This window comes from Drosophila subobscura, chromosome J (genome assembly GCF_008121235.1).
Source record: "Drosophila subobscura isolate 14011-0131.10 chromosome J, UCBerk_Dsub_1.0, whole genome shotgun sequence".
NCBI lineage: Eukaryota > Metazoa > Arthropoda > Insecta > Diptera > Drosophilidae > Drosophila > Drosophila subobscura.
This window is the reverse complement of record NC_048532.1, coordinates 11,256,204-11,278,469: the sequence shown is the minus strand read 5'-3', so window position 1 is coordinate 11,278,469 and position 22,266 is coordinate 11,256,204. Positions and strand designations below refer to the sequence as shown.

The 22,266-nt window shown below is 48.2% G+C and overlaps 10 protein-coding genes across 16 annotated transcripts in view; 5 read left to right on the top strand and 5 right to left on the bottom strand.

Moving 5' to 3' along the window:
* Window positions 1-399: 399 nt before the first annotated feature.
* Window positions 400-3,576, bottom strand: LOC117894117 (rho GDP-dissociation inhibitor 1). Of its 3 annotated transcripts, none has more exons than XM_034800996.1 (6): window positions 3,422-3,576; window positions 1,679-1,884; window positions 1,509-1,618; window positions 1,336-1,450; window positions 951-956; window positions 400-874 (listed from the first exon to the last, which is right to left on the bottom strand). In XM_034800996.1, the coding sequence occupies exons 2-6, from the start codon at window positions 1,860-1,862 to the stop codon at window positions 678-680; spliced, it is 612 nt and encodes a 203-aa protein (XP_034656887.1). In that variant the 5' UTR covers window positions 1,863-1,884; window positions 3,422-3,576; the 3' UTR covers window positions 400-677. The 3 variants fall into 3 exon arrangements, with proteins under 3 accessions (XP_034656887.1, XP_034656888.1, XP_034656890.1); XM_034800997.1 differs by lacking the exon at window positions 3,422-3,576 and adding an exon at window positions 1,956-1,970 and having other exon boundaries at window positions 1,679-1,871; XM_034800999.1 differs by lacking the exon at window positions 951-956 and having other exon boundaries at window positions 3,422-3,575.
* Window positions 3,577-3,696: 120 nt separating this feature from the next.
* On the top strand, window positions 3,697-4,769 carry LOC117894116 (metaxin-2). The gene is made up of 2 exons (XM_034800995.1): window positions 3,697-3,909; window positions 3,986-4,769. Exons 1-2 carry the CDS (start codon window positions 3,823-3,825, stop codon window positions 4,706-4,708), a joined length of 810 nt encoding a protein of 269 aa, XP_034656886.1. The 5' UTR covers window positions 3,697-3,822; the 3' UTR covers window positions 4,709-4,769.
* A 481-nt stretch (window positions 4,770-5,250) lies between these two features.
* LOC117893779 (cuticle protein 16.5-like) lies at window positions 5,251-5,867 on the top strand. Its single transcript, XM_034800520.1, has one exon. The coding sequence runs from the start codon at window positions 5,442-5,444 to the stop codon at window positions 5,808-5,810; it is 369 nt and encodes a 122-aa protein (XP_034656411.1). The 5' UTR covers window positions 5,251-5,441; the 3' UTR covers window positions 5,811-5,867.
* A 469-nt stretch (window positions 5,868-6,336) lies between these two features.
* Window positions 6,337-8,302, bottom strand: LOC117894155 (Golgi reassembly-stacking protein 2). Its single transcript, XM_034801052.1, has 2 exons — window positions 8,137-8,302; window positions 6,337-7,941 (listed from the first exon to the last, which is right to left on the bottom strand). The coding sequence occupies exons 1-2, from the start codon at window positions 8,180-8,182 to the stop codon at window positions 6,515-6,517; spliced, it is 1,473 nt and encodes a 490-aa protein (XP_034656943.1). The 5' UTR covers window positions 8,183-8,302; the 3' UTR covers window positions 6,337-6,514.
* A 166-nt stretch (window positions 8,303-8,468) lies between these two features.
* Window positions 8,469-9,182, bottom strand: LOC117894156 (probable prefoldin subunit 6). The gene is made up of 3 exons (XM_034801053.1): window positions 9,004-9,182; window positions 8,710-8,935; window positions 8,469-8,654 (listed from the first exon to the last, which is right to left on the bottom strand). The coding sequence occupies exons 1-3, from the start codon at window positions 9,080-9,082 to the stop codon at window positions 8,576-8,578; spliced, it is 384 nt and encodes a 127-aa protein (XP_034656944.1). The 5' UTR covers window positions 9,083-9,182; the 3' UTR covers window positions 8,469-8,575.
* Window positions 9,183-9,818: 636 nt separating this feature from the next.
* LOC117894400 (polycomb protein Su(z)12) lies at window positions 9,819-14,570 on the top strand. Its single transcript, XM_034801408.1, is given in 7 exon segments — window positions 9,819-10,417; window positions 10,503-10,549; window positions 10,620-11,100; window positions 11,172-12,018; window positions 12,076-12,199; window positions 12,201-12,915; window positions 13,574-14,570. Coding segments are annotated over 7 exon segments (2,781 nt in total). The 5' UTR covers window positions 9,819-10,179; the 3' UTR covers window positions 13,903-14,570.
* A 537-nt stretch (window positions 14,571-15,107) lies between these two features.
* LOC117894401 (26S proteasome non-ATPase regulatory subunit 2) lies at window positions 15,108-18,236 on the bottom strand. Its single transcript, XM_034801409.1, has 2 exons — window positions 16,179-18,236; window positions 15,108-16,116 (listed from the first exon to the last, which is right to left on the bottom strand). Exons 1-2 carry the CDS (start codon window positions 18,093-18,095, stop codon window positions 15,277-15,279), a joined length of 2,757 nt encoding a protein of 918 aa, XP_034657300.1. The 5' UTR covers window positions 18,096-18,236; the 3' UTR covers window positions 15,108-15,276.
* A 121-nt stretch (window positions 18,237-18,357) lies between these two features.
* LOC117894406 (exosome complex component MTR3) lies at window positions 18,358-19,507 on the top strand. The gene is made up of 2 exons (XM_034801418.1): window positions 18,358-18,570; window positions 18,641-19,507. The coding sequence occupies exons 1-2, from the start codon at window positions 18,420-18,422 to the stop codon at window positions 19,477-19,479; spliced, it is 990 nt and encodes a 329-aa protein (XP_034657309.1). The 5' UTR covers window positions 18,358-18,419; the 3' UTR covers window positions 19,480-19,507.
* LOC117894403 (U4/U6 small nuclear ribonucleoprotein Prp3) lies at window positions 19,496-21,606 on the bottom strand. 2 transcript variants are annotated; one of them, XM_034801415.1, is made up of 3 exons: window positions 21,479-21,606; window positions 20,386-21,409; window positions 19,496-20,324 (listed from the first exon to the last, which is right to left on the bottom strand). In XM_034801415.1, the coding sequence occupies exons 2-3, from the start codon at window positions 21,218-21,220 to the stop codon at window positions 19,570-19,572; spliced, it is 1,590 nt and encodes a 529-aa protein (XP_034657306.1). In that variant the 5' UTR covers window positions 21,221-21,409; window positions 21,479-21,606; the 3' UTR covers window positions 19,496-19,569. The 2 variants fall into 2 exon arrangements, with proteins under 2 accessions (XP_034657306.1, XP_034657305.1); XM_034801414.1 differs by having other exon boundaries at window positions 20,386-21,596.
* A 249-nt stretch (window positions 21,607-21,855) lies between these two features.
* Window positions 21,856-22,266, top strand: part of LOC117894396 (chromodomain-helicase-DNA-binding protein Mi-2 homolog) — a 28,466-nt gene continuing 28,055 nt past the window's right edge. For all 4 annotated transcript variants that reach the window (XM_034801401.1, XM_034801400.1, XM_034801399.1 and 1 more), the window contains exon 1: window positions 21,856-22,034. In XM_034801401.1, the coding sequence (XP_034657292.1) occupies window positions 21,998-22,034 (37 nt within the window). In that variant the 5' untranslated portion in view covers window positions 21,856-21,997. The remainder of the gene's footprint in view (window positions 22,035-22,266) is intronic.

The following is a 22,266-nucleotide window of genomic DNA, read 5'->3' as shown; positions in this document are numbered from 1 at the left end:
GTTTTATTGCTCTTCAGTTGCACTCATTCTGCTGCATTCGCATAAATTGTACACAAAAATGACACAGAGATAGTTAAGTTATACATTTACGCATACATATAGTAGAGTTCAGTGTGGAATCCCATTTATATGTTGGTTTTACAGATATCAAATGCATTATTGTAGGGTATTCAGCTCAATGGATCATCATTTTGAAGGAATAAACGCACTTTCCCTTCTTATTACATTTAAATACATGGCAAAAATGCATTAAAACTTTCTTAAAGTTCTCATTACTCATTAGAATTCAGCTGGAACAGGGTATGTTAGACATATGCAATGGCATGCAGAAGGCTGACTGATGACTTGACTTGGTTTCTGACTGGTTCTCTCTTAGTGGCGAGAATCGCTCTTCATTTAACACACATTCCAGTGGGATATCAAAAATACTTATCATGGCTCTACATTAACTCTTTAGATACAAAAATAGTCGGTTGCAATTTAATACCATTCACAAAAATACTTGACTTTCTCTCTGTTGGAAACTTTCGTTTACAAATTTTGAAACAAAAACATAAAAACTAATTACATGACATTTTGAGGGGGAAAAAACAATAATTGTTTGCTGTTTGCTGCGTGTCTGTTGTGTATGTGTGCTTCTTGAGGGTTTATGTGTGTGTGTGTTGTGTTTTCCCGCTTTATGCCCAGTCCTTTTTGATCTCAAACGTCCAGTCCCATTCCAAATGTATGTGCTTGTCATCATCCGTGAAGATGGAGCTGACCGAGTAAGTGCCGCGAGACAATGTGCCGGAGGGCGCCTCCTCAGCAGGCGTCAAGTAGAACTGAATTTCCTTCTTTGGCGGATACGAGCCAACCATGTGCTTCATTTTATCGACTAAGGGAGAGAACAAATAAATTGATTAATCACGTATAAATAAGCATTATCGTAAGCACTTAAACCACAATCTTACCCACAACTTAACGCATTGCAATTATAATTATCCAACAAAAGAAGGGTAAGGCATACAAGGACAAAGGAACATTGATAAATGTTTGAATGCTCAGCACATGATTATGGTAAATATGGCAAACGTAATCAACACAATATAAACCACACTGAAAATTCCGCACAGCAGGCTAGTGCTATTGAAGGTGCTATTTCCCATTTCTAGTCTCTGGTCTAGCTCGGACAAAAGTCAATCATGAACTAAGGCCTTTATAGGCAGGGCAAAACGAAACGATTTTGTCACGGAACATGTGTGAAGTCCCAAAAGTGCACACGAAACGCAGTGTACGCAATGTGCAATGAAAAATGTTGGCCTTACAGACAGCCAGATAGATAATCGAAACACTTACCGGGCATACCAAAGCGTGATGTCTTTTGAACATACTTGAGGCCATGAACAATTTCGCGTTGGACAAGAAAATCAATGCGCACCTTGTACTGAACACCTTCTTTGATCACAAAAAGCTGTCGAAAATAGATCAATAGGTCAAAATGGGATCAGTCATTATGGTAGCTTACTTACCTGCTTTTTCAGTTGACTAATGTCACCGGTCAGATCCAATTCCATATCATCGCGTCCCTCCACAACCAGGGCCAGCTTTTTAACAATCACCTTGCGGGGATCATTGGGTTCTGAAGATGAAGGAGCATAAGATTAGCACTAATTATGGTTTGTTTCATTGCCTCTCTTACCAACAACAATCTTCTCGGTCTGGGCTGCACCCAGGAGTGCCTCCTTGTAGCGTCTCAAACTCTCATCCTCCTGATCGGCGGCCATTATCTCCTCGATGGTCTTCTCTGGCGGTGCTTGGTAGTTGGCATCATGCACATCCTCATCATGATGCTCGGGATGGTGCTTCGTCTCTGTTTCGGCCATGGCTTTTCACTCACCTAGAGCGCTGAACAAAAAGTTGTTGATATGTTTACTTATCAATCCGAATATGTGTACATTTAAATCGGTAGGAATTACGCATGATTTTTGCTAGTTGAGAGTTCTTTTTTGTTTAGCATTTCTCTGTGCCTCCTCTCAATCGGAATGAGTCATTCGGGTCATAGGGATATTTTTAGTAGTGTGAGTAACATGTAGCCACGATAATGGGTTTTTGTATTAAGTACATATGCATTTGTAATGTATGCATATTTATGTATGCCATTTGTACATCTGTTCCCTGGAGATCAGCAGGACTAGCACATGAAATTTATTGACTTTTATCATTCAATTGCCATCCGATTTGCTGCTACCACCAAATGTTAACCACTCGATATTCAAGTTCGATAATATTGATTAAATTCCAATTATTAACACATCGATGAACTGTGGCGTAGAGAGACGAAGGTGGGAGGGCGGTTGCAGCTGGCAGATGTCCCCCCGCATAGGAAACAGAAAAAAAGGTCCCAACCAAATACGGACGCACAAAGGCAGATAAGGCAAAAGGCACACGGAGAGATGGTAGGGGCTACGGGTGGGTTGGGGAGAACGGCATTGAATTATATTGACCAGAACGGGCGTTAAGCGAATACGACCAGACCGACGCCTCCAGCCACACAACACACATGTGCCTACTACATATGTATGTATGTATGTATGTATGTATGTATGTATGTATGTATGTATGTATGTATGTATGTACTATGTATGTATGGGGACGAGTATGTTCTGGCGGTAGTTTATTATCTTGCTTTTGCTTTTCATTATTTTTCATTATCTAAATACACGTCGCTCGGTTTATGCCCATTTTCAATACATGTTGGCACCCGATAATAGTATTCAATTCTCCAGATTTGGATTGAAACAAAAGTACATAACGTACTACATGCGAATGGGCAAATGTTATTAATGTTGTTGTTGGGAGATAATTAAAGTTTATTTATTTATAGTTCCCATGCCTATGCGAACAAGTGTGTTCATATGTAAATAAAACAATAAATATTTAGCTGATTTCGAATTAAGGTTCAACCGATTCCAAACAAAAATTCCAAGAGATAGATTCCTCGAGTAGCAATGCAGGGGCAGGGGCAAGGGCAGGGGACGCTGCTTAGACCCCCCGTCAAAGTGCTCACTCGCTCGCTTGCTTCTTGTGGCATGGTGTGGTGTGGGGATAATTCAAGGAAAAGTACAAACCATGCCCAGTTTTGATAAAGAAATGTGCACGGCCAGAAAAATGTTAAGACCCAGACATACATTTATATGTATGAATCACACACGACACACACACACCCACGCACACACCGCAAAGGCCGGCAAATGAATCGTCATTGGGTTTGCGATTGTTTGCAAGTGAATTTTTTGGGAGTGGTTGGTGCCTGTGCGTGCAGATAAGCAGCCATACATTTATTCAAAGTCGAACATTATTTCAATGCATAGGAACTCAATGCAAAAACACACCGTCAGTTCTCGCATCCACACACAGACGACACCGAAAGACGCGCACTCACCTTTTAAATATGCAAATTAAGTAATAATTGCCGTTTCTTTGAACGTTTCCTGAGTGTCACGTGAACAAAAACTAATCAAAATATATGTACGATTTTTCAATATATTTAATGTTCAAACAAAGCACAAAACAACGCAAAAAACACAGAAACAAGAAGAACGAAGGCGGAACAGTGAATAAAACAGTGCTGTAAATGGTCTCGATTCTAGCTGCAAGCGATATCGATATCAGACAGCTGTTAGGGCTGCCACACAACGAAGCAAGCTGGCAATATATTGATATATTATATCGATAGCATGTGAAAGTCACGACGTGTCACGAAGCCCAGCTGTTGTTGATTACTTCATCGCCCCCTGTGCTGTGGAAATTGTGTGTGGAAATTGTGTGTGGAAATTTAGGAAAATGCAACAATCCGTTTTATTAAGTCAAGTCGCCACCGCCCACAAGTTGTCCGAGGAGCCATGGCCAGAAGACGCCACACTCTACCAGGTGCGTAAACCAATCGCAACCGTTGGGAATCATAAGCCTCATACATTCCTCTTCCATTTCCCACTGATGGTGTTAGCCCTATGAAGTGGAGCAGATACTGTTGCCGGAGAATGCCAGTTGCCTGGCCGTAAAGGCATACCTGAAGATGTGCAACTTACCCTTTGACATACGCACGTGCTCGAATGCAGAGCACATGTCGCCGGGTGGACGCATGACCAAGCTGCCCTTTATCCGTGCCGGCGCATTTATCTTTGCCGAATTCGAGCCAATTGTCAATTTTGTGGAGCAGAAGGACATGGCCATCGGCAATCTGCAGGACGAGGATGAGAAGGCCGATATGCGGACATATGTGTCGTTGGTGGAGAACATCTTCACCATGGCCGAGCTGTACATCAGTTTTAAGAACGAGCGCGTGTACAAGGAGGTCACAGCGCCACGCAACGGCAGTGTCTATCCCTGGCCCATGAATCACATGCAGAACTATGGCAAGCGACGCAACGCACTGCGTCTGCTGAAGGTCTATCAGTGGGACGACCTCAACATAGACAATGTCATCGAGAAAGTGGCCAAATGCTGCGAGACGCTTGAATTTAAACTCAAAGAGTCACCGGATACGCCCTTCTTCTATGGCGATCAGCCCTGCGAGCTGGATGCCATTGCCTTTGGACATCTCTTCAGCATACTGACCACCACGCTGCCCAACATGGCACTCGCCCAGACCGTGCAGAAGTTCAAGCATTTGGTGGACTTTTGTCGCTTCATCGATGAGAAATACTTTCAGACCAGGTGCCTGCCATGAGTTTAGCTTAAGCTTTTTCGCTACTTTTATTTGTATCCTTTTGTTTGGCATAATTAAATGCAAAATTATAGTTTAAATCATTTTGTTTTAATTTATATTTTAAAGCCGCTTTTGTAACTTGCTGAAATATGACGAGCTTTTTAGCTCATTGAATGCACAAATAATACTTATAATATTTGTCCATTGACTATATTTTCAGAAAGTGAAGCGACTTCATCTAATTTGTTTGCTGTTTGTTACTAAAAATGTGTAAATAAACTGACTTACATTTATATTTGTTTTAAAGGTCTTTAAATTACCTTTTTCAAATAATTTTGACTCTGCTCTGCCAATTGTCTGTGTTCCGCCGAAAAGCTGACACCTCTCAGTTGTCTTCAAACCTGTAGAAAAAAAGAGAGACAAAAAGTAATCCGTTTGGCACGGCTTCGACTGCCATTGCCCGACAAACATCGAACGCTGAGTTCTGCTGTCACACAAAAAGCAAAGGCGCGGCGACAGAGGGGAATACGCATTCAATGAAACGTTACCATGCAGAAATCAATCCAATGCGGACGCAATTATGTTCTAATTCAGTTTCGCTTGTTATTTGTTGGGAATGCCTAAGCCGCAAACCCGTTTTGGGAATGCCACAGGCAGGCCTCCCCCACAACAATTCGGACTATAAAACGTTCGAGCTAATTGAGAAACAGCATCAGTCGCTGACAAATCAACCAAACAACACAAACAGTTCAACATGAAGTTCCTCATCTGCTTGGCTCTCACCTTCGCCGTTGCCCAGGCTGGCTTCCTGGCCTCCTCTCCGGTTGCCACATACGCCGCTGCTCCAGCCTATGCTGCCACCTATGCCGCTGGACCCGCAATTACCTATGCTGCTGCAGCTCCGGCTTACTCCACCTACGCTGCTGCTGCTCCAGCCTACACCACCTATGCTGCGGCTGCTCCAGCCTACACCTCTTCGGTGTACGGTGTCCGCTCGTATGCCGCTCCTGTGACCACCTACGCAGCTGCTGCTCCTGCTTACACCACCTATGCTGCGGCTGCACCTGCGTACACCGCCTATGCTGCTCCGGCCATTGTCAGCCCCTTCCTGAAGAAGAAGTAAACGCTCTCCTTTGCATAATTACTGAACCGATTCAAACAACATGACAACCAAATAAATACAATTCGTTAAAATCTATGGAGAACACATCTGTATAAGTTTTCGGAGTTTGACTGCCGCTGCACTTGCAGATTGTGAACCTAGCCTGATCCAATGTCTCACACTTGAATGTCGATATCAATAAGTATCTATCGATACATGACCACCAATCGATATATAACAACCACAATCGATCGCCTGCAGCTGCATTTTCGTTGTGTCTCCAATCGGAAATATTTAAAGCTGTTTTAACTTGTTTATTAATTAATTGCAAGCACACAAGGGTGAACAAATGAAGACAATTTCTTGGCAGTGAAAGTATTATGCATACATTTACAAGCATGTAATGATTTCTGCTCTAAAATTCGTATAAAACAAAACCTTCTTGATCACAAATCAAACAAAATGAAAACAAAGATGATTACCCCCAAAAAGCAATTGATTTTGTTTTGTATATTATTTGTTTTATTACAATAGTTAATTTATATTATATTACGAATGCCATTTACATACTTTATCGCTTCGGACAGCAATCTGCCGCTCCATTTGTGGGCTGGGGTATCGCGCCATCATACAAAATAATCAGATAATCAGATGATAGATAAAAGCCTAACGACAATTTGTCCAATTGGGCAACACAGCGCCGCGCTCAGGTGTGAATGTTGGTCTTAGTTTCCAGCCTGAGATGTTGCCGGTTGTTGCTGCTGCTGCTGTTCGCTGCCGGATGGTGACGGCTGCGGCTGCGATTGCGTGTGCGCCTGAGGTGGTGTGAACACATGAACCATTTGTGGTGGCAGCGGCGTTGGCTGCGTGGGAAACAGACCGCCCATGGAGGGCTGTACCTGCGGATACGAGGGCACCGTCTGGGCAGCCGGATAGGAGAGAGCGGCCGGAGCCGACATGTAGGCCTGTTGTGGTGTGGAGAACATTGGCACGGCCGCTGGGGGCAGCTGTGGTGGCGCCGCCGTGGCCTGTGGGAATGGCAGCTGGGCAGCCGGTATTCCGCCGAGGGCCACGTTCGGATTGTGCTGTGCGCTGGGATCATAGACGCCCGGCATGAAGATGTTCGCTGGCGGCGGCACAGACTGCGCTTGAGCCTCCGCAACAGACGGAGGAGGAGAAGCAAACACACCAGGCAGAGGTCCAGCCACAGTCGCGGGTGGAGGCTGAGCAATTAGCGCCGCGGGAATAGGAGCTGGAGCAGCTATGTTGCCTGGCGCCTGAGGCTCTGCAATGTTTGCCTGAGTCTCCAGCGCCGCGGAGAGAGCATCTTGTGATTCGTCTGGGTTGAAATATGTCTTGAATAGGCTCTGGGCCGGCGGCTCAATTGTTTGCGGGGGTCTTATCTCGGCATTTGTCGATCCAAAGGTGTTGGCCAGAGGCGGTATGTAAGGCAACGTTGGTGAGACAACAGCAGAGGCGGCAACTGCAGCAGGAGCAGGCGTCTGTCCTGCTCCGCCCGTCATCAGCGGAGTGGCCTCGGATGCACTGGCAACAGGACCCGAACCGGATGGTACTGGCACTGCCTGCACCGGAATGCGATGCAGATAGCCAAAGCCAATGCCACAGCCAAGGGCACCCTCTCCGCCCCAAGCCGTGTTGGGCTTGATCGTCACCTCGCGGCAGGCATCATCGTCCAGATTGTAGACGTACATTTTCAGCGGCTGCTGCTCGTGCGTGTCGATCAGCGTAAACAGATCGTCATTCTCGTGGCGTATGGCATCCGCTCCAATCACATAATCGCTGTAGGCACGTAGCCCGGCCAGCTCCGCTGGTGAATTCGGATGCACCTCCAGTATGTGCCACACACTCTCGTTGGCCCCTTCGAACGAACAGAAACGAATGCTCACACCCAGCAGTCCCTGGCCGCCCCAGCTAGTGCTGGGCGTCAGGGTCAGCTCTCGCACAGTTTGTGTCTTGCTCGAGTAGACAGTGAGACGGACGGGCTTGTCAACATTCTGGCGCAGCAGCTCCTTGAGCATGTCGTTGTCCTGGTCCAGCCGAGTGCCCGCAATGGCCACAATGAAGTCGAAAAATGCCTCCAGTCCGGCCTTCTGGCCCGGCGAGTTGTCTTGTACTTTGAGTACGTGGTAACCTGTCGACAATGAGAAGAGTTTTCTGTTTATTATACGATGTATATGCTCCGTCGACGTGTACGTGTTCGTGTGTACGTGTGTGTGTGCGTGGGTGGGTGCGATCTCTAATTGGAAGACCGACCCGACCGACAACGTTGTAAGGTTTACGTGGTCAACCATGTCCTGCCCTCCTCCACCGGGTGTGTGTACGTTACCTTCTGTGCCCCCGCCGGGCACGTGAACGCTATGACTCGAACCCATCGTTTGCTTGCGTCAACTTATACGAAATGCACTGGCAGTTGCAGTGTTTATTTTATTAATTTCGTGTGCCAACAAAAAATTCTGTTCTTCGTGGCAGTCTTTCTGTTGTAGGGTTGTCGAAAATATATCAAATACGCCGATATTTTCAAGTGTTTGACAACACTGCTTTGTTGTAAAAATACCAGCTGCCCCAAAAATACCATCTACATGTATGTAAATACTGTCAATGTGTTGCTGCACCAGATTGAAAGCCCTTTTTCATGTAAAATGTCCATTATGTACTTTGAAATGCAAGCTCTTTTAGTGTATTCTTTCCAAGATGATGCCTGTTAATGCTGTGACACATCTACAAAACAATTATAAATTAGGTCTTAGTGTTAATCCTGAGGGCCTTCACTTCATGGCCGCCGCCACCTGCCACTGCTGCTGGTACTTGGCCACCGCCTCCCGATGTTTCAGCATATCCTTCTCCCTATAAAGTTCAATTTTAATACAAAACAGCTTTCGCCGGACTGGTGGTTACTTACATGTTCTCCAGGGTATCAGTGGAACTCTTGAGCTCCTTGGAGATGTACTCAATGCGCTTGCCCACGTTCTGACGGGAATCCTCGAGCTCCTGCTTCACCAGCACAGGCCCAAACAGTTTGAAGACTTTGTTGTCTGGTCCCAGCAGATTCAGTTCGTCCAAGACGCACTTGTTCTCATTCAGCTGACCCTCCAGTAGTGCACGCTGTTTGACCATCTTTACGCAGGCTGCATGGAACATATGCACACATGGTATTATTAAATTTGGTCTGAAATGTGAGTCTCCATTTACATACACTTCTGCAGATTTTGATATGACTCAACCTCGGTCTGCATCTTTTTGTACAACGCTGCACTGTTCTTGTCCATATTCATTGTGTTGTGTGGAGAGTTAATTAAGTTATTTGGCTATTTAAAAACAGTTGTGCCGGCTACGCCAGTTGAAAATAATTTTTCAGACAAAAAAAATCAAGTGCTCTGCACCAACAGTGTGGCCTCGAAATTATCGATAAAATATGCCGTAAATATACCGTAGTCTTAAATCAGATTCCTCAATTTTGATGTTCTATATGATATTACAAGCTAGTTAGGAGTCTCAGCTCTAAAACTATAATTTTTTACGACTAAAGAATCAATTTACTTATTATAAATACTCATTTCTATTGGATTGTATAGCTTATGACCTAATATTTTACAAATTTTCATCACCCCCTGGACCAGGCCCAGGTCCCTGGATTTCTTGAAAGATTTTGATTGGTTTGACCAATAAAATTGGAGACAAATTATTCGAAAAATACTGATTTATTTGAAAAATAAATATAAATATATTTCAAAGTGAGGGTTTTTTATATTTATTTTTTGATTTTCCATGCTAAATCTGATTTGCAGTGTTGGCTAGCTTTCAACCCATCGATGATTCACTGTTGGCTATATCGATAGTGGTATCGATGATTTTTCAGCCAATTTAGGGGGCAACGAGGTACACGGTACGACCTGGCATCAGTCAGAGTCGCGATATTTATCTTATGTATATATTCATGTTTATATCTATGCCTGTGAAACGCCGCGGACTACGCTCTTTTTTGTTCACAAATTTAATTAAATGCAAATTTTGAATTATGTGTGAAATGTGTGTGGCAGTGCAATTACAAATATAGTTTGTCATTCAACACGCGGTCTGATCGTCACACAACGCCTATAATAACGCTGAGACAAAAGCAAAAGGTTTCGCGCCGAAAAGGGAAACGGCAAAAACACGAAAAGCATCGCGGAAAAAAAACAAAAACTCATGTTAAATGGGCAAAACAAATGTGAATATGTTCTGAAATGCAAGCGCATTGTTAGTCTGTGCGTGGATATTGTGTGTGTGTGCGCCCAGCGGTTGCATTTCCAACAATTAGAACCTCCCCCCCTCCATCCAGCCATCATCCTCAGCAGTTCTCCTCGCATCGTGACACACAAACGCACACACAATGGCCCCAGCGAAAAAACGCGAGAAAGACAATGCAGATGGCGCTGGCGCTGCGGCAAATGGCATTAACGGATCGAACGGTCATGGAAATGGAGCAGATGGAACAAATGCTACGTTGGCAGCACCAACGCCGACGACGGCGACAGCCACGGGAACGGGAACGCCAGCGGCAGACGTCGGCCACGGGAAGCTCAATGGACATCAACAAGAGCAGGAACTCTTTTTGCAAGCATTTGAAAGTGAGTAGAGGCAGTCTGAGGAGTGGAGTGGCGTCGACAGACAGACAAACTAAATAAATAATGGTTACATGGTGCTGATTTACAGAACCCACGCAAATCTATCGGTATCTACGCAACCGCCATGAGACAAACGTAAGTGGGCGCCCATCTAACATCCCTTCAGGCTCAAATATGTTTTGTATTCTCCCCCTGCCTGCTGCAGCCCATCTTTCTGAATCGAACGCTCTGCTACATGAAGGAGCGAATGTCGCGGAACAACAAGAAGCGTTCCACCTTCCAGATCAACTCCATGCTGGAGAGCATTATACAAAAATCGGAGGCCGTAACACAAAACTACCTGCACGTCATTTACGATTCGCTGCACGAGAACATCAAGTCAACGGACAGCGATGAGCTGCTGCAGGAGCAGTTGCTCTGCGAGGCCGGTGAGTCGGTCTGTGTGGTGACGACGCTCTACAAGATTACGCGCAGCAAGCGCAAGGACAGCACACAGGACTTTCAGGAGCTGCTCAGCAAGAGTTCGCAGATTGTGTACAATCCAAAGGATCGCGTGGGTGAGCATGCAACCATCAGCATACCGCTGCAAGCGATGCGACCGATGGGTGAGCAGCATACGCTGTACAAGCTGCTCTTTAGGATCAAGGTACTGTCGCCCGTCAGCACGTGCAACGACGAGAATGCAGGTAAAAAAGGGATTAGCATAGAAAGCGCGAGTGAACATCTGTCTGAGAGTCATAATTTCCCCTTCCCATAGAAACACCCACGAACAAGCGATCGCGTCCGAATGAGAAGATGTACGGCTCTGAGCTGATGTTGTATGAAAAGTCGAGTGGCTTCATCACCGAGGGCGAATACGAGGCCATGCTCCAGCCGCTGAACTCATCGAGCATCAAGTCCTTCTCACCAAAGAAATGCACCTGGGAGACAATGCCCGACAGCTACATTCCACTCTCGCTCACCTACGATGTCTACCAGCAGAGCCCCATGCTGAAATTCCACTTGACGCTGTCCAACGAGCAGCTGCCAGAGACAATAACCGCCACGGAGCTGCAGCGTTATGTCCATCATCTGGATGCTGTGGCAGATGCCGTGAATCACAATAATAATCATTTCAATAACAACAACAACAGCTGCAGTGGCAACAGCCACAAGAATGGCATGTGCAAGACAACCTCCCCGGAGCACATCCAAATCGTTTACAATTTTATGTACAGCAATAACACCCGCCAGCAGACGGAGTATACGCAGGAGCTGAACTGTCCCTGGTGCGGCCTGGACTGTCTGCGGCTGTACGCGCTGCTGAAGCATCTGAAGTTGTGCCATGCGCGGTTCAACTTCACCTACCAGCCGGCTGGCAGTGGTGCGCGCATCGATGTCACCATTAATGATGCGTACGATGGATCGTACGCGGGTTCACCCTACGATCTGGCCGGGCCATCGGGCTCCTCGTTTGCCCGCACCTGTGGCCCCGTGCGACGCACTTCTGTGACCAGTCTCATGGTGTGCCGGCCCAGGCGGCAGAAGTCCAGTCTGGATGAGTTCCTGGAGCTGGATGAGGATGACATAAGCAACCAGCGTTCGTACATCACAGGCCACAACAGGTAAGGCAGCGTCAAGCGAGACTGAAGCCTAAACTAATCGTGAGTTAATGCTTAAAGGCTTTACCATCATACGGAGACGTGTCTGCCCGTGCATCCCAAGGAGCTGGACATTGACTCGGAGGGTGAGAGTGATCCGCTGTGGCTGCGCCAGAAGACCATCCAAATGATTGACGAGTTCTCCGGACGTCAACGAGGGGGAGAAGGAGCTGATGAAGATATGGAATTTGCATGTGATGCGTCACGGATTCGTTGGCAACTGCCAGCTGCCGTTGGCCTGCGAAATGTTCCTCGACGCCAAGGGCCATGAGATTGTGCGCAAGAATCTCTATCGCAACTTCATCCTGCACATGTGCTCCCTCTTCGACTATGGCCTCATCTCGAACGAGCACGTGTACAAGACGGTGCAGAAGCTGCAGGGTTTGCTGAGCAAATATACGGCCGGGCAGGAGCTAATGCAGCGCCATCGCCAGTCCCAGATGAAGTACTGGACGGATGTGGGCATGCACAAGAAGCAGGATGACCACAAGGATCACAAGTCGCCGCAGAAGATGTCCTCCAGTGGCACGGACAGCCCAACTACCTCCTCAAACAGTGCAGCGGGTGCTGCCAGCAGCAGCAGCTCGAATGCGGCCATGCAACCGCCCAAGCGCATGCCGGCACATATGAAGCGTGCCAGTGCGGCGGCTGCTGCGGCCGCTGCAGCAGACAATGGCTCAGCCGCTGGCAATCACAACAACAACAGCAAGAATGTGGCCAAAAAGAGTGCCGATCAGCCGCTGGCCACATTGGCCAACACACGAGAGCGACGCTCCGATCCCAGTCTGAAACGCAGCGGCACACGGCTGAGTGCTGGAGCCGCTAGTGCTGCCACAACGAAGCGCAAACTGACACCCAAAGGTGAGTGTACCATCCATAGCAAGTGGCATTCAATGGCATTTCATCTCGAACTCGAACTCATTGTCATTTTGCTTGCAACAGAAGAGTTGCCCACAAATATCATGTGTATAATATGAACCATTTCATTGTTGGGGGAATCATCCCCCATGGCTAATATCCATCCATCCATCCAACCATCCATCGTGTCATGAGCTCTCACAACAACCAACCAAAAAAATGACCCAAAAATTCCAAATTTCCATGCAAAATTTATATACGGTCCGACCGTCGGCTGTTTCTTCTTTCTCTTTGTTTTTGTTTTCTGTTTGTGTTTCTGTTTCTTGTGCGTTTTGGATGTATTTTTCTCGCTCTCTCTCGAAATGTGAACCATGGCCGATAGATGTGGAGGAAGCGACGGCGGCGGATGATGCGCCCGAGCCCGATGTGATTGCTCCACACAATGACAATGCGTGGGTCGATGTGGGATTGATTGAAGATGATTATGAGGATGATAATGATGAAGAGGATGAGGATGTGGATGAGGATGGAGATGAAGATGATGCTGATGATGTCGCAATTGCACTGCCAGTTGCAGGCAATTTGTATTAACTAACTGAACACCTCCCTGAACCATTAATTAATCAACATTTCTCATCACACAAATCCCAAACAAAAAAAGATAATACAGCGCAGAGCAAGCGTCAGCGGTACAGCGAAGGTAGCAGCAGCGTGGGAGGATCAGCAGGAGCAGGAACTGAGTCTGGAGCGAGTCGCAACAAAAGCAATAATAACAGTAACAACCAAACACTGCCAGCAACAAACAGCAACAACAGCAAGAAACGCTTAATTGCGCGCTCACGCTCGACCACAGAGCGTGCCGCCAGCAAGTCATCATCATCCACCGGAGGAGCAGCAGCAGCATCACCATCAGGTGGAGGAGGAGCAGGAGCAGGAGCGGGTGTGCGTACCAGGCTGTCAGTGCCGCTGGCCAAGTACGAGCGGCGCTGACGCAAGCAAAGGCGTTGCTGCTGCTGCTGCTCCTCCAACCCATCAACAGAACCAAACTGACTGCAAACGCAATGCGTCGTGTTGCTCCAACTGCTCAGCATATATATAGACTAAATATATATGTAGTATATATCTATTGTTTTCAACAGGATAAACATTGTTCTGCTCTCCAAAATGTCTCTTATATCATTATTGCTACAATTCTTTATGTTGTGTTTAATTGTGAAATCAAATCAATCAATGAATCAATCAATCAATGCCTTATGTTGTATCATTTTTGTAAAGCCTTTGACCCTCGAACCTAAGCTTAAAGTTGTAACTCCCATCTGAAATTTGGCAGCAATTTTTGAGTTGATTTGAGTTGAGTCTTGGCTGCATATCAATATCCATTTCGCATACATTATTTGAAAGCAAAAGATTACACTGATAATTGTGCTTAAATCATAATTTATTATTGTCTTTTGTGGCAATTACTTAAAACACACAGGGCTGAGGGCAACCCATTCAAATAATTAATTAAATAATCATCAATTTAGATCTAAGTGAAATGCTGCTGCTGCCGCTGTGTGAAATTTGTAAATCAGCTTCTAATTGTATGAAAAAGGACAAAGAAATTTATCAATTGTAATTAGCAAAGAGTATATGCAACAAATATATATTTACGGCAATAAGCGCGAGTCTATTTTTTAAAGCAAAATCTGTGCGTTTTCGTTGTGCAAGCAATTCCAAGACGGCAAAACGCTATATCATACATCCCTCATACACCCACGACTACATCTACCATACACACATCAGTACATAAATAAAATTCACTTCAAAACCAAACAAACACAAATGCAGAGAGAGAGAGAGAGAGCAAACAAAATGTAGCTGTAATAAAAAGGGAGTTCTTGGATTACAGTGCATCGAGCACGTCCCATTCTTAAGCTGAACTAGTTCATTTTGGTGAACAAACTCACTCACTTTGCTCAGTTGTTCAGTGGTGGAACTGGCGCCAGGGAGCAGCTGAACTGGTGAGTGAGCCACTGAACAACTGAGTGAACCAGTGTGAAAAACTGAACAAAAAATCAGCGAACAAGTTCAGTTCACAGCAACGCAACTGCACTTTGAGGCGAAAGTCGAACAAAAAACAAAAGACACACAGGCACAGAAGCTCCAACCATAGACTTGACTCTATTCCCCATCTGGGCATAGCTTTTGCGTGATTGTTTTATAAGTAGTTATAGTTTTTATTAATGACATTTGAAATCAATTGCCGGAAAGAGAACAAGTTTTTTGTATATTTTGTTTGGGGTTTGTGTTACGTTGCTGAACCTTCAGTTACTCGCCTGACCTTAAATAATGGATGAACCGCTGATCGATGATTGATTCCTTCTACTTGACAAAATTGGGATTCTTTTTCAGTATGACGAATCCCTCCATTACGGGTGTGAGGGCCAGATACTCATCGGTGGCCAGCTCGGCACGCTCGCCGATGGCCAGCAATACGGGCGTTGTGTGCGTCTGGAAGCCGGTGATGGTCTTTGGCTTGCCAGCCTGTCCCACCACATCGATGGCAATGCCCACGCGCACGGGCACCGGCAGCTGGTTGAGCTCCTCGTCGAAGGTGATCAGCATGCGGGCCTGCATGGCTGGCACCAAAGTGTACAGCAGATAGTGGGAGCGATTGAGGATCAGGTTCTTAACATCCAGCAGAGACACGAGTGTGGCCATCAGTCCGGCCACGGCCATGGGATTCATCAGTTGACGATCGCTGTGGTAGGGACTCAGCGAGAGGGTGCCCTTGCCCAAATGCGTCAGACTCTGGGCGATGCGCACCATAAACAGATTGCTGGGATCCTTGGAGTGATACTGGGCCAGCTGGCGCAGCATGGAGGCCAAGCGGGCATTGTTGGTGCCAGCTCCGACGAGACCCATGGCAAAAATTGCATTGTGCGCCACCTCGGCATCGCTGTCGTGCGAGAACTTGCTCAGCGTATCGAGAATGTTTAGCTTCGGGTTGGAGGCGGATATCAGGCCCAAAGCCAAAGGCACGGAACGTCTGATGGCCGGCTCGCAGTAGCGCAAAAGATTACCAAACGAGCGGTAGGCCATCTCGGCGCCAATGTCCTCACCCATGGCAATGAGGGCAATGCCCAGGACGGCAATCGACTGTGTGGCCGACAGATCCTTTTCGCGCTCCTTCTCCTTTTCCTTCTCCTTCTCCTTGTCCTGCTAAAAAGAGGGAAAAGATGGTTGGAAAATGCTTAAAACATCAATAGAGAAGGAGGAGCTACCTTATCCTTGGACTTCTCCTTCTTGCTCTTCTCCTTCTCATCATCGGCGCTGACAGTCTCGTAGTGATCGGAGCAGATGTGCAGCAGCTGCTGGATCTTGAGGACATTGCCTGTGCCAGCATAGGCACAAATGTCCACCATGGTGGTGGCCATGCTGCGATAGGGCTCCTCCAGCACCTCCAGCGTCATCATCACCGCTTCGGTGGACTTCTGGCGACCCAAATAGAGCAGACCCAAGCCCAAGAACAGGAATCTCGTGTAGGTGTCCTTCAGGTCGGACTTGGTCAGCCCCATGATGGTCTGCAGCAGGATCTCGGTGATCTCGGCATTGCACGAACCCACACTGATGAGGCCCAGCGACAGGGCCGTCAGCCCGAGTATCTCCACGCTGGCGGAGGTCTTGTTGCTGCCAAACGAGAAGACCTTCTTGAGGGTGTCAATCACATTGGAACGATTGGAGCCGGCATAGGCAATGCCCAGGCCCAGGATGGCGCCCACACGCATGCAATTGTTTTGATTCTCAACATAATCGCAGAGCAGAGCATGGGCCGGATCGACCTCGTTGCGAATGCCACAATTGACGATGCCGCAGGCCAGCAGAGCACCCGACTTGATGTTGTCATCCGTGGAGTACAGATACTTGTCGATCATGGTCAGGCCGCCATCGACATCCCAGAGCAGGATCAGACCCAACGAGGCTGTGGCCGAGAGCATGCCGTGCTCCTTGTTCTTGTACAGCCACTTGTTGCCATCCTCGGACAGCAGCTTGTCCACACCGAAGCCCGCGTTGACGAAGCCGTTGACAAAGCTGGCGGCCAGATTCTGCTTGGCCGAGTCCACCTGAATGGAGGCGAAACGCGAGCGCGAGTTGTCCAGATGCGATTTGTAGATATCCTCCGGTGTCTTGGGCTCCATGATGTCCAGCTCACGGGCGAGGTTGAGGAAATGCTTGTTCAGATTCGCATTCGACATGATCTCCATGAGATCATCGTAGTCCGGCGCTGACTCTTCCAGATCCACGCAGATCTGCTGGCGGGCCAGCATGAAGGCCAGCTGCTTCTGCATGCCCGGCTCCTTGGGCTCCTTGAAGATCTCCTTGATCTTGTCCATGTCATTCAGCATCAATGCCAGCCGCATGGCCTGTGTGTGCTGCGTGAACTTTCGCGACAACTGCAGTGCCGTCTCCAGGATGATGGTGTTGTCCGGCTCCGGGACATACGGATAGCAGGACTGTAGGTACAAACAGACACGGGGATAGGCCGACTCATCCACATACTCGCTGAGCAGGTGCAGATGATCGATTTCGATCAGCAAGTCACAGGCATCCGCCTCGGCATTGTGCTCCATGTTGTAGGGAATAATCTGCTTGACCAGCTCAATCAGCTGGGTGCGGAACTCCCCTGTGGTGTCGTGATAGTGGGCGGATATCTCGCCGGACAGATGACGCACATACTCGTGGCCCCACTCGCCGATCTTTTGCTTGCGATCGCACAGGAACCTGTAGGCCAGGCAATCCTTGCCACTGCCCATGGTCATCGACAGCACCGATATAATGTCGGCGCACAGCTGGCGCGTCTGCTCGTCGGGCATCTGTTTGTAGACGGTCTTCATGGTCTCGTAGTGGGGACGCATAAACTTCAGTGGCTTGGGCACCGAAGTCATCGATGTGGTGGAGGCGCGTATCAGCTTGGCCATCATTTCCAGCGCTGGCTGGTACAATTTCTTGTCGCTCTCCTGCAGACGCAGCACGAGCATCTCCAGCTCCTCCTGCAGCTGTTGATCCTCGTCGGACAGCTCGGGCTGCTCCTTGTCGTCCTTCTTTGCCTTGTCATCGCCAGTCTCTGCCTGCTTTGCCTTCAAATCTTTGGGATCGGCAACAGCCGGCTGCTTTTTCTCCTGCTTGGTCTCACCCGTCATGTTTCCACTACGAATATTGCTACGATTTTCGTTTGAAAACTTTATTTAATTTGAGATTTTACTATAAATGCGGCGTTCACTTTTTCGTTCCTCTTTTTTTCTTGTTTCTGAAACTCAGCAGAATTACACAGCGCTTTTTGGTAGAGTTGCCACTTGCGACTATCGGGGGTATCGATTCATTGGCTTAACTATCGATATTGGTGCGTGGTGTTGGATACAAATACAATCGTGTGTTCCCACAAGTGTTTTACAACACTGTATCGCTGATTTCAAACACGTTTATTTTTGTTATTAATTAAAGTAAATATATCCAATCCAAGAACAATGTTAAGGGTAACACAAACGAAAAATACCCTATTGGATGGTGCTACCATAGCAGAAGATCTATACACAACACCAAAGGACTGCGAAGAATGCTTCGACAGCCTCGAGTTGCCGGGCAAGAACCCAACAAAACTTTGCCCACGTTCAACATGTTAGTGCCCGACTTGAATATTAAATATAGTAGTTATCTTATGATTGACCATCCATGCTTGTTTATGCAGTTGTGCGTGCTGGAGTTTTGACAACGGTGCGTGGCTCCGCTTACATGGAATATGGCAACACAAAAGTTCTGGCCATTGTGGCGCCTCCACACGAATTGATGCGCGCCAGCGCTCGCCGCATGAACATGGGCGTCATCAATTGCTTTGTGAACTTTGCGGCCTTTGCCACCGGTGAGCTGGAGTCGGTGCCGGAGCGCGAAAAGCATCTGGGCAGCATGTTGACCAAGGCCCTGGAGCCAGTTGTCTGCCGCACGGAGTTCCTCAACTTCCAGCTGGACATTCGTGTGCTGATACTGGACGACGATGGCTGCCTGCTCAGCACGGCCATCAACTGCTGCGGCGTGGCGCTGGTCGAGTGCGGCATCTCCACCTATGACCTGATTACAGCCTCCTCGGCATGCATCTACCGCGACAATGTGTTCCTCAATCCCAGTGCCATGGAGGAGGAGCTGCTGCGTAAGCATCGTGGCGGACACGCGCTGGCAGGCAGCGACAACAGCAGTCCCACGGCTGCTCTCCAAGAGCACGGACTGATAACCACGGCCAGCATGGACACCTTTGAGCAGGTGGCCCAGTGCCAGCAGGGTGGCTATCTCAGTCCTGCCACCTACGTGAAACTGCTCGACTACACGCTGACCATTAACAAGTCGCTGCGACAGATAATACGCCGCGTGCTCACGGCACGCGTCAAGGAGCAGCACGAACTGGATGTACGCGAGAAGGCAGAGAGCGCGCTGGAGGATCAGCGACTTGCGGAGATTATTGAGCGACTCAAGCAGCAGGGCTTGGATGAGTTCATACAGACCAACATCAAGGAGGATCCATTTGTCAAGAGATAAATAAAGCGGGAAAACGTATTATCCGAAATTCAAATGTTTACTTTTCCAAGCTAAAACTAGACCAAAAATGCTTTGAAACGTGACTTTGTCCTACTGCTGGTCCGTGGAGGCCTCCAGCACGGCACCGGAGTAGGCCAGATCCCAGTAGTGCTCCACTTGATGCTTCTGAAAGAACTCGCGTGCCATTTTCTCCATGGGGAAGATCTTGAACTTGATCTCGCCAAAGTGGCGACGCTGACTGGTGCCCTCCCAGACCAGCACACACGAGTTGGGCACATCCTGGCCATCGTTGCCCTTGGCCAGATCCTCGTCCCACTTGATGCGTGTCAGCATGAGGCGTCGGTACTTTTTCTGCTGCTTGGGACCGCCCTCGACCACCACGACACAGCAGTCGCGAAAGAGCGCCACCGTGCCCGTCATCTGCAGCTGTTTGGCATTCGTTTCCACCTTGAACTTCTTGCTCTGATTGTCCTGGAGGTCGCGTATGCGATAGACGCTCACATGGACGCCGCAGCTGGTGTCCTCCTTCAGCTTGCGCTGCTTCTTCTCGCTCTTCTGCTCGCTGGTCAGCTTCCGGGCATTGTTGGCATCCTCGTGCGCCTTCTGCCGCTTGGCCATCTGCTCGCGCACATGCTGCTCCATTTTGGTGGGATCCTGCACGGCATCCGAGCCCAGCACTCGCATCAAATTCGAAATGCGCAACTTGGGCTCGGGTGGAGCGACCAGCCCCAGGCGTATCTTCTCCTGTTCCTCCTTCCAGGCCTCGCGACGATTCTGGCGGCGCAGCTTCTTGCGCTCCTTCTTGGTGAGGAATACCGGCAAGTAGACCGGCTTCAGTGGCTCATCTGCAAGAGCAAAACATTTATCAATTAGATTCAAGGGCATGGCAACGAGTGGGCAACGTACTTGGTGGCTTCATTTGTGTGGGATGCTCGATGAGGTTGCTGATGGCCGTCTGGCGTATGCTTATCTTACCGCTGCCCTCGTCCAGCGTTTGCATGTCCTGAGTGAGGATGACAGAGTCCCACCACTCCATGGCAGGCACATCGTCGGGCATGTCCTGCTTGGGGGCAATCAGTGCCAGCTTTGTGGCCGACGAAATGCCCGTCTTCCTGGCTATCTGCGATATTTCGTTCTGCAGCCGCTCCAGCTGGCTCTTCATGCGCATCCGCTCTGCCAGCTGCTGGAACTTGCCGGGCTCGTGGAAGCGCAACGTTCGCTTGTTCCTCACCGTCGGCTTGAGCGCGATGCGGTCGTCAAAGTACTTGATGGCATCGTCCTGGGCCGAGCCAGTTGCCTCGCCGGCACGCTCGCTGGGCCCCGCCTGTCGCTGGAACACTTCCCGTTTCTTCGCCCGTATATTGGCCTTGAGGGTGGGCGTCACTGTGGGTATGTTAATGGCCCGACCGCTCTTGTCCACGGTGCGTCCCTCATCGTCGAGAATGAGGGGCTTGGGGCGTTCCTGTTGCTGGGCAGCAGCTGCAGCGGCAGCTGCCACGGCTGTGGGCTGGATGAGGTTGGCCAGATTGCCCGTCAGCTTGGCACGTATCTGGGCCTGCAGCTCCGCGATCTTTCTGGCCTTGTCCGCATCCTCGGGCGTTGGCTTCTTCGATAGTGCTTGGGTTGCAAGGGCAACGGGCATTCCAATTGAGGGTACAGAGGCCAGCAGGGGATCCTTGTCCCGCAGGTTGCTCAAGGCTCGCTTCCGCTCCTCGATTTCGCGCTGGGCATGCGCCATCATTAGCTTGATTTGCGTGGAGCTCAGCGAAGACGCGGCGGCGGCTGTGATGGTCGGTAGCAGCTCATCGCCGTTTTTTTCCTTGACATCGAAGCGAGATTTCTTTGGTGCTTCGACGCCGTCGGGCCCGGGCACGGCTCCCGACGTAGCAGCGCGCTTTTTCGCCAATTTCTGTTCTTCGCTTTCGCCATCCTTGCGCGTTATAATGGACGACATAATTCGCAATTAAATTGGTCTGACTAAAAAGTAAAAGTTATTTACCAAGAACTTTGCACATTCCTCTTGCGTTTATTGGTATTTAAGTCCAAAAAGCTACGAGAAAACACGCAATTCGTCGCACACAACGTTTTGGGTGAAAAATTGTCGAGATAGCAAAGCAACCCAGGGCTGCTTTTTGAAACATCGATGCTTACGATAGTTTTAAGAGTTTTCAAGTAAAATATGAATGTATAAGAAAGTCTGTCCACATGAGTTGACTTTGTATTAATAATTATTTTGTTTTTATTATTTTCAGAACACGTGATTGTTGCAGAAAAGAAATCTATGAAACTGCTGTGAATGAGCGCCAACTATCGCCAAACATCGATGTAAATGTATCCAAGGCAGCCCTGGGTGTCTCTCAGTCTTTCTGTTCGCTCTCCGCTCCGCCATATTTGTTGAAGCCGCTTACAACTTGTCTATTTTTTTCTCGTCGTGTCTGTGTGTGCTCAAATATTTGTTGTGGAAATTAAGTGCTTTTCGTGTCGATAAATTGTGTAAAAGTTGCATTAAGCAGCAACCATGGCATCGGAAGAAGAGAATGACGATAATTTTCAGGGTAAGTGCATTGTTTTAGTCTACATTTGTTGAGTTGAAAATTTCTGGTTGCCCAGAATGCGAGAACCGTGGTCATGTTCAAGAGCCGCGAAGCCGCGCAGCGTGCGTTGCGTACACCCCCATGCCCCTTTATTATTATTGTTTGTTATGGTCGAAAATACCAATAAGAAAAATGTGGTTCGGAGCGCTCGTTCGAACTTATTTATGTTTAATTGTTACAAATCTTGTGAAAT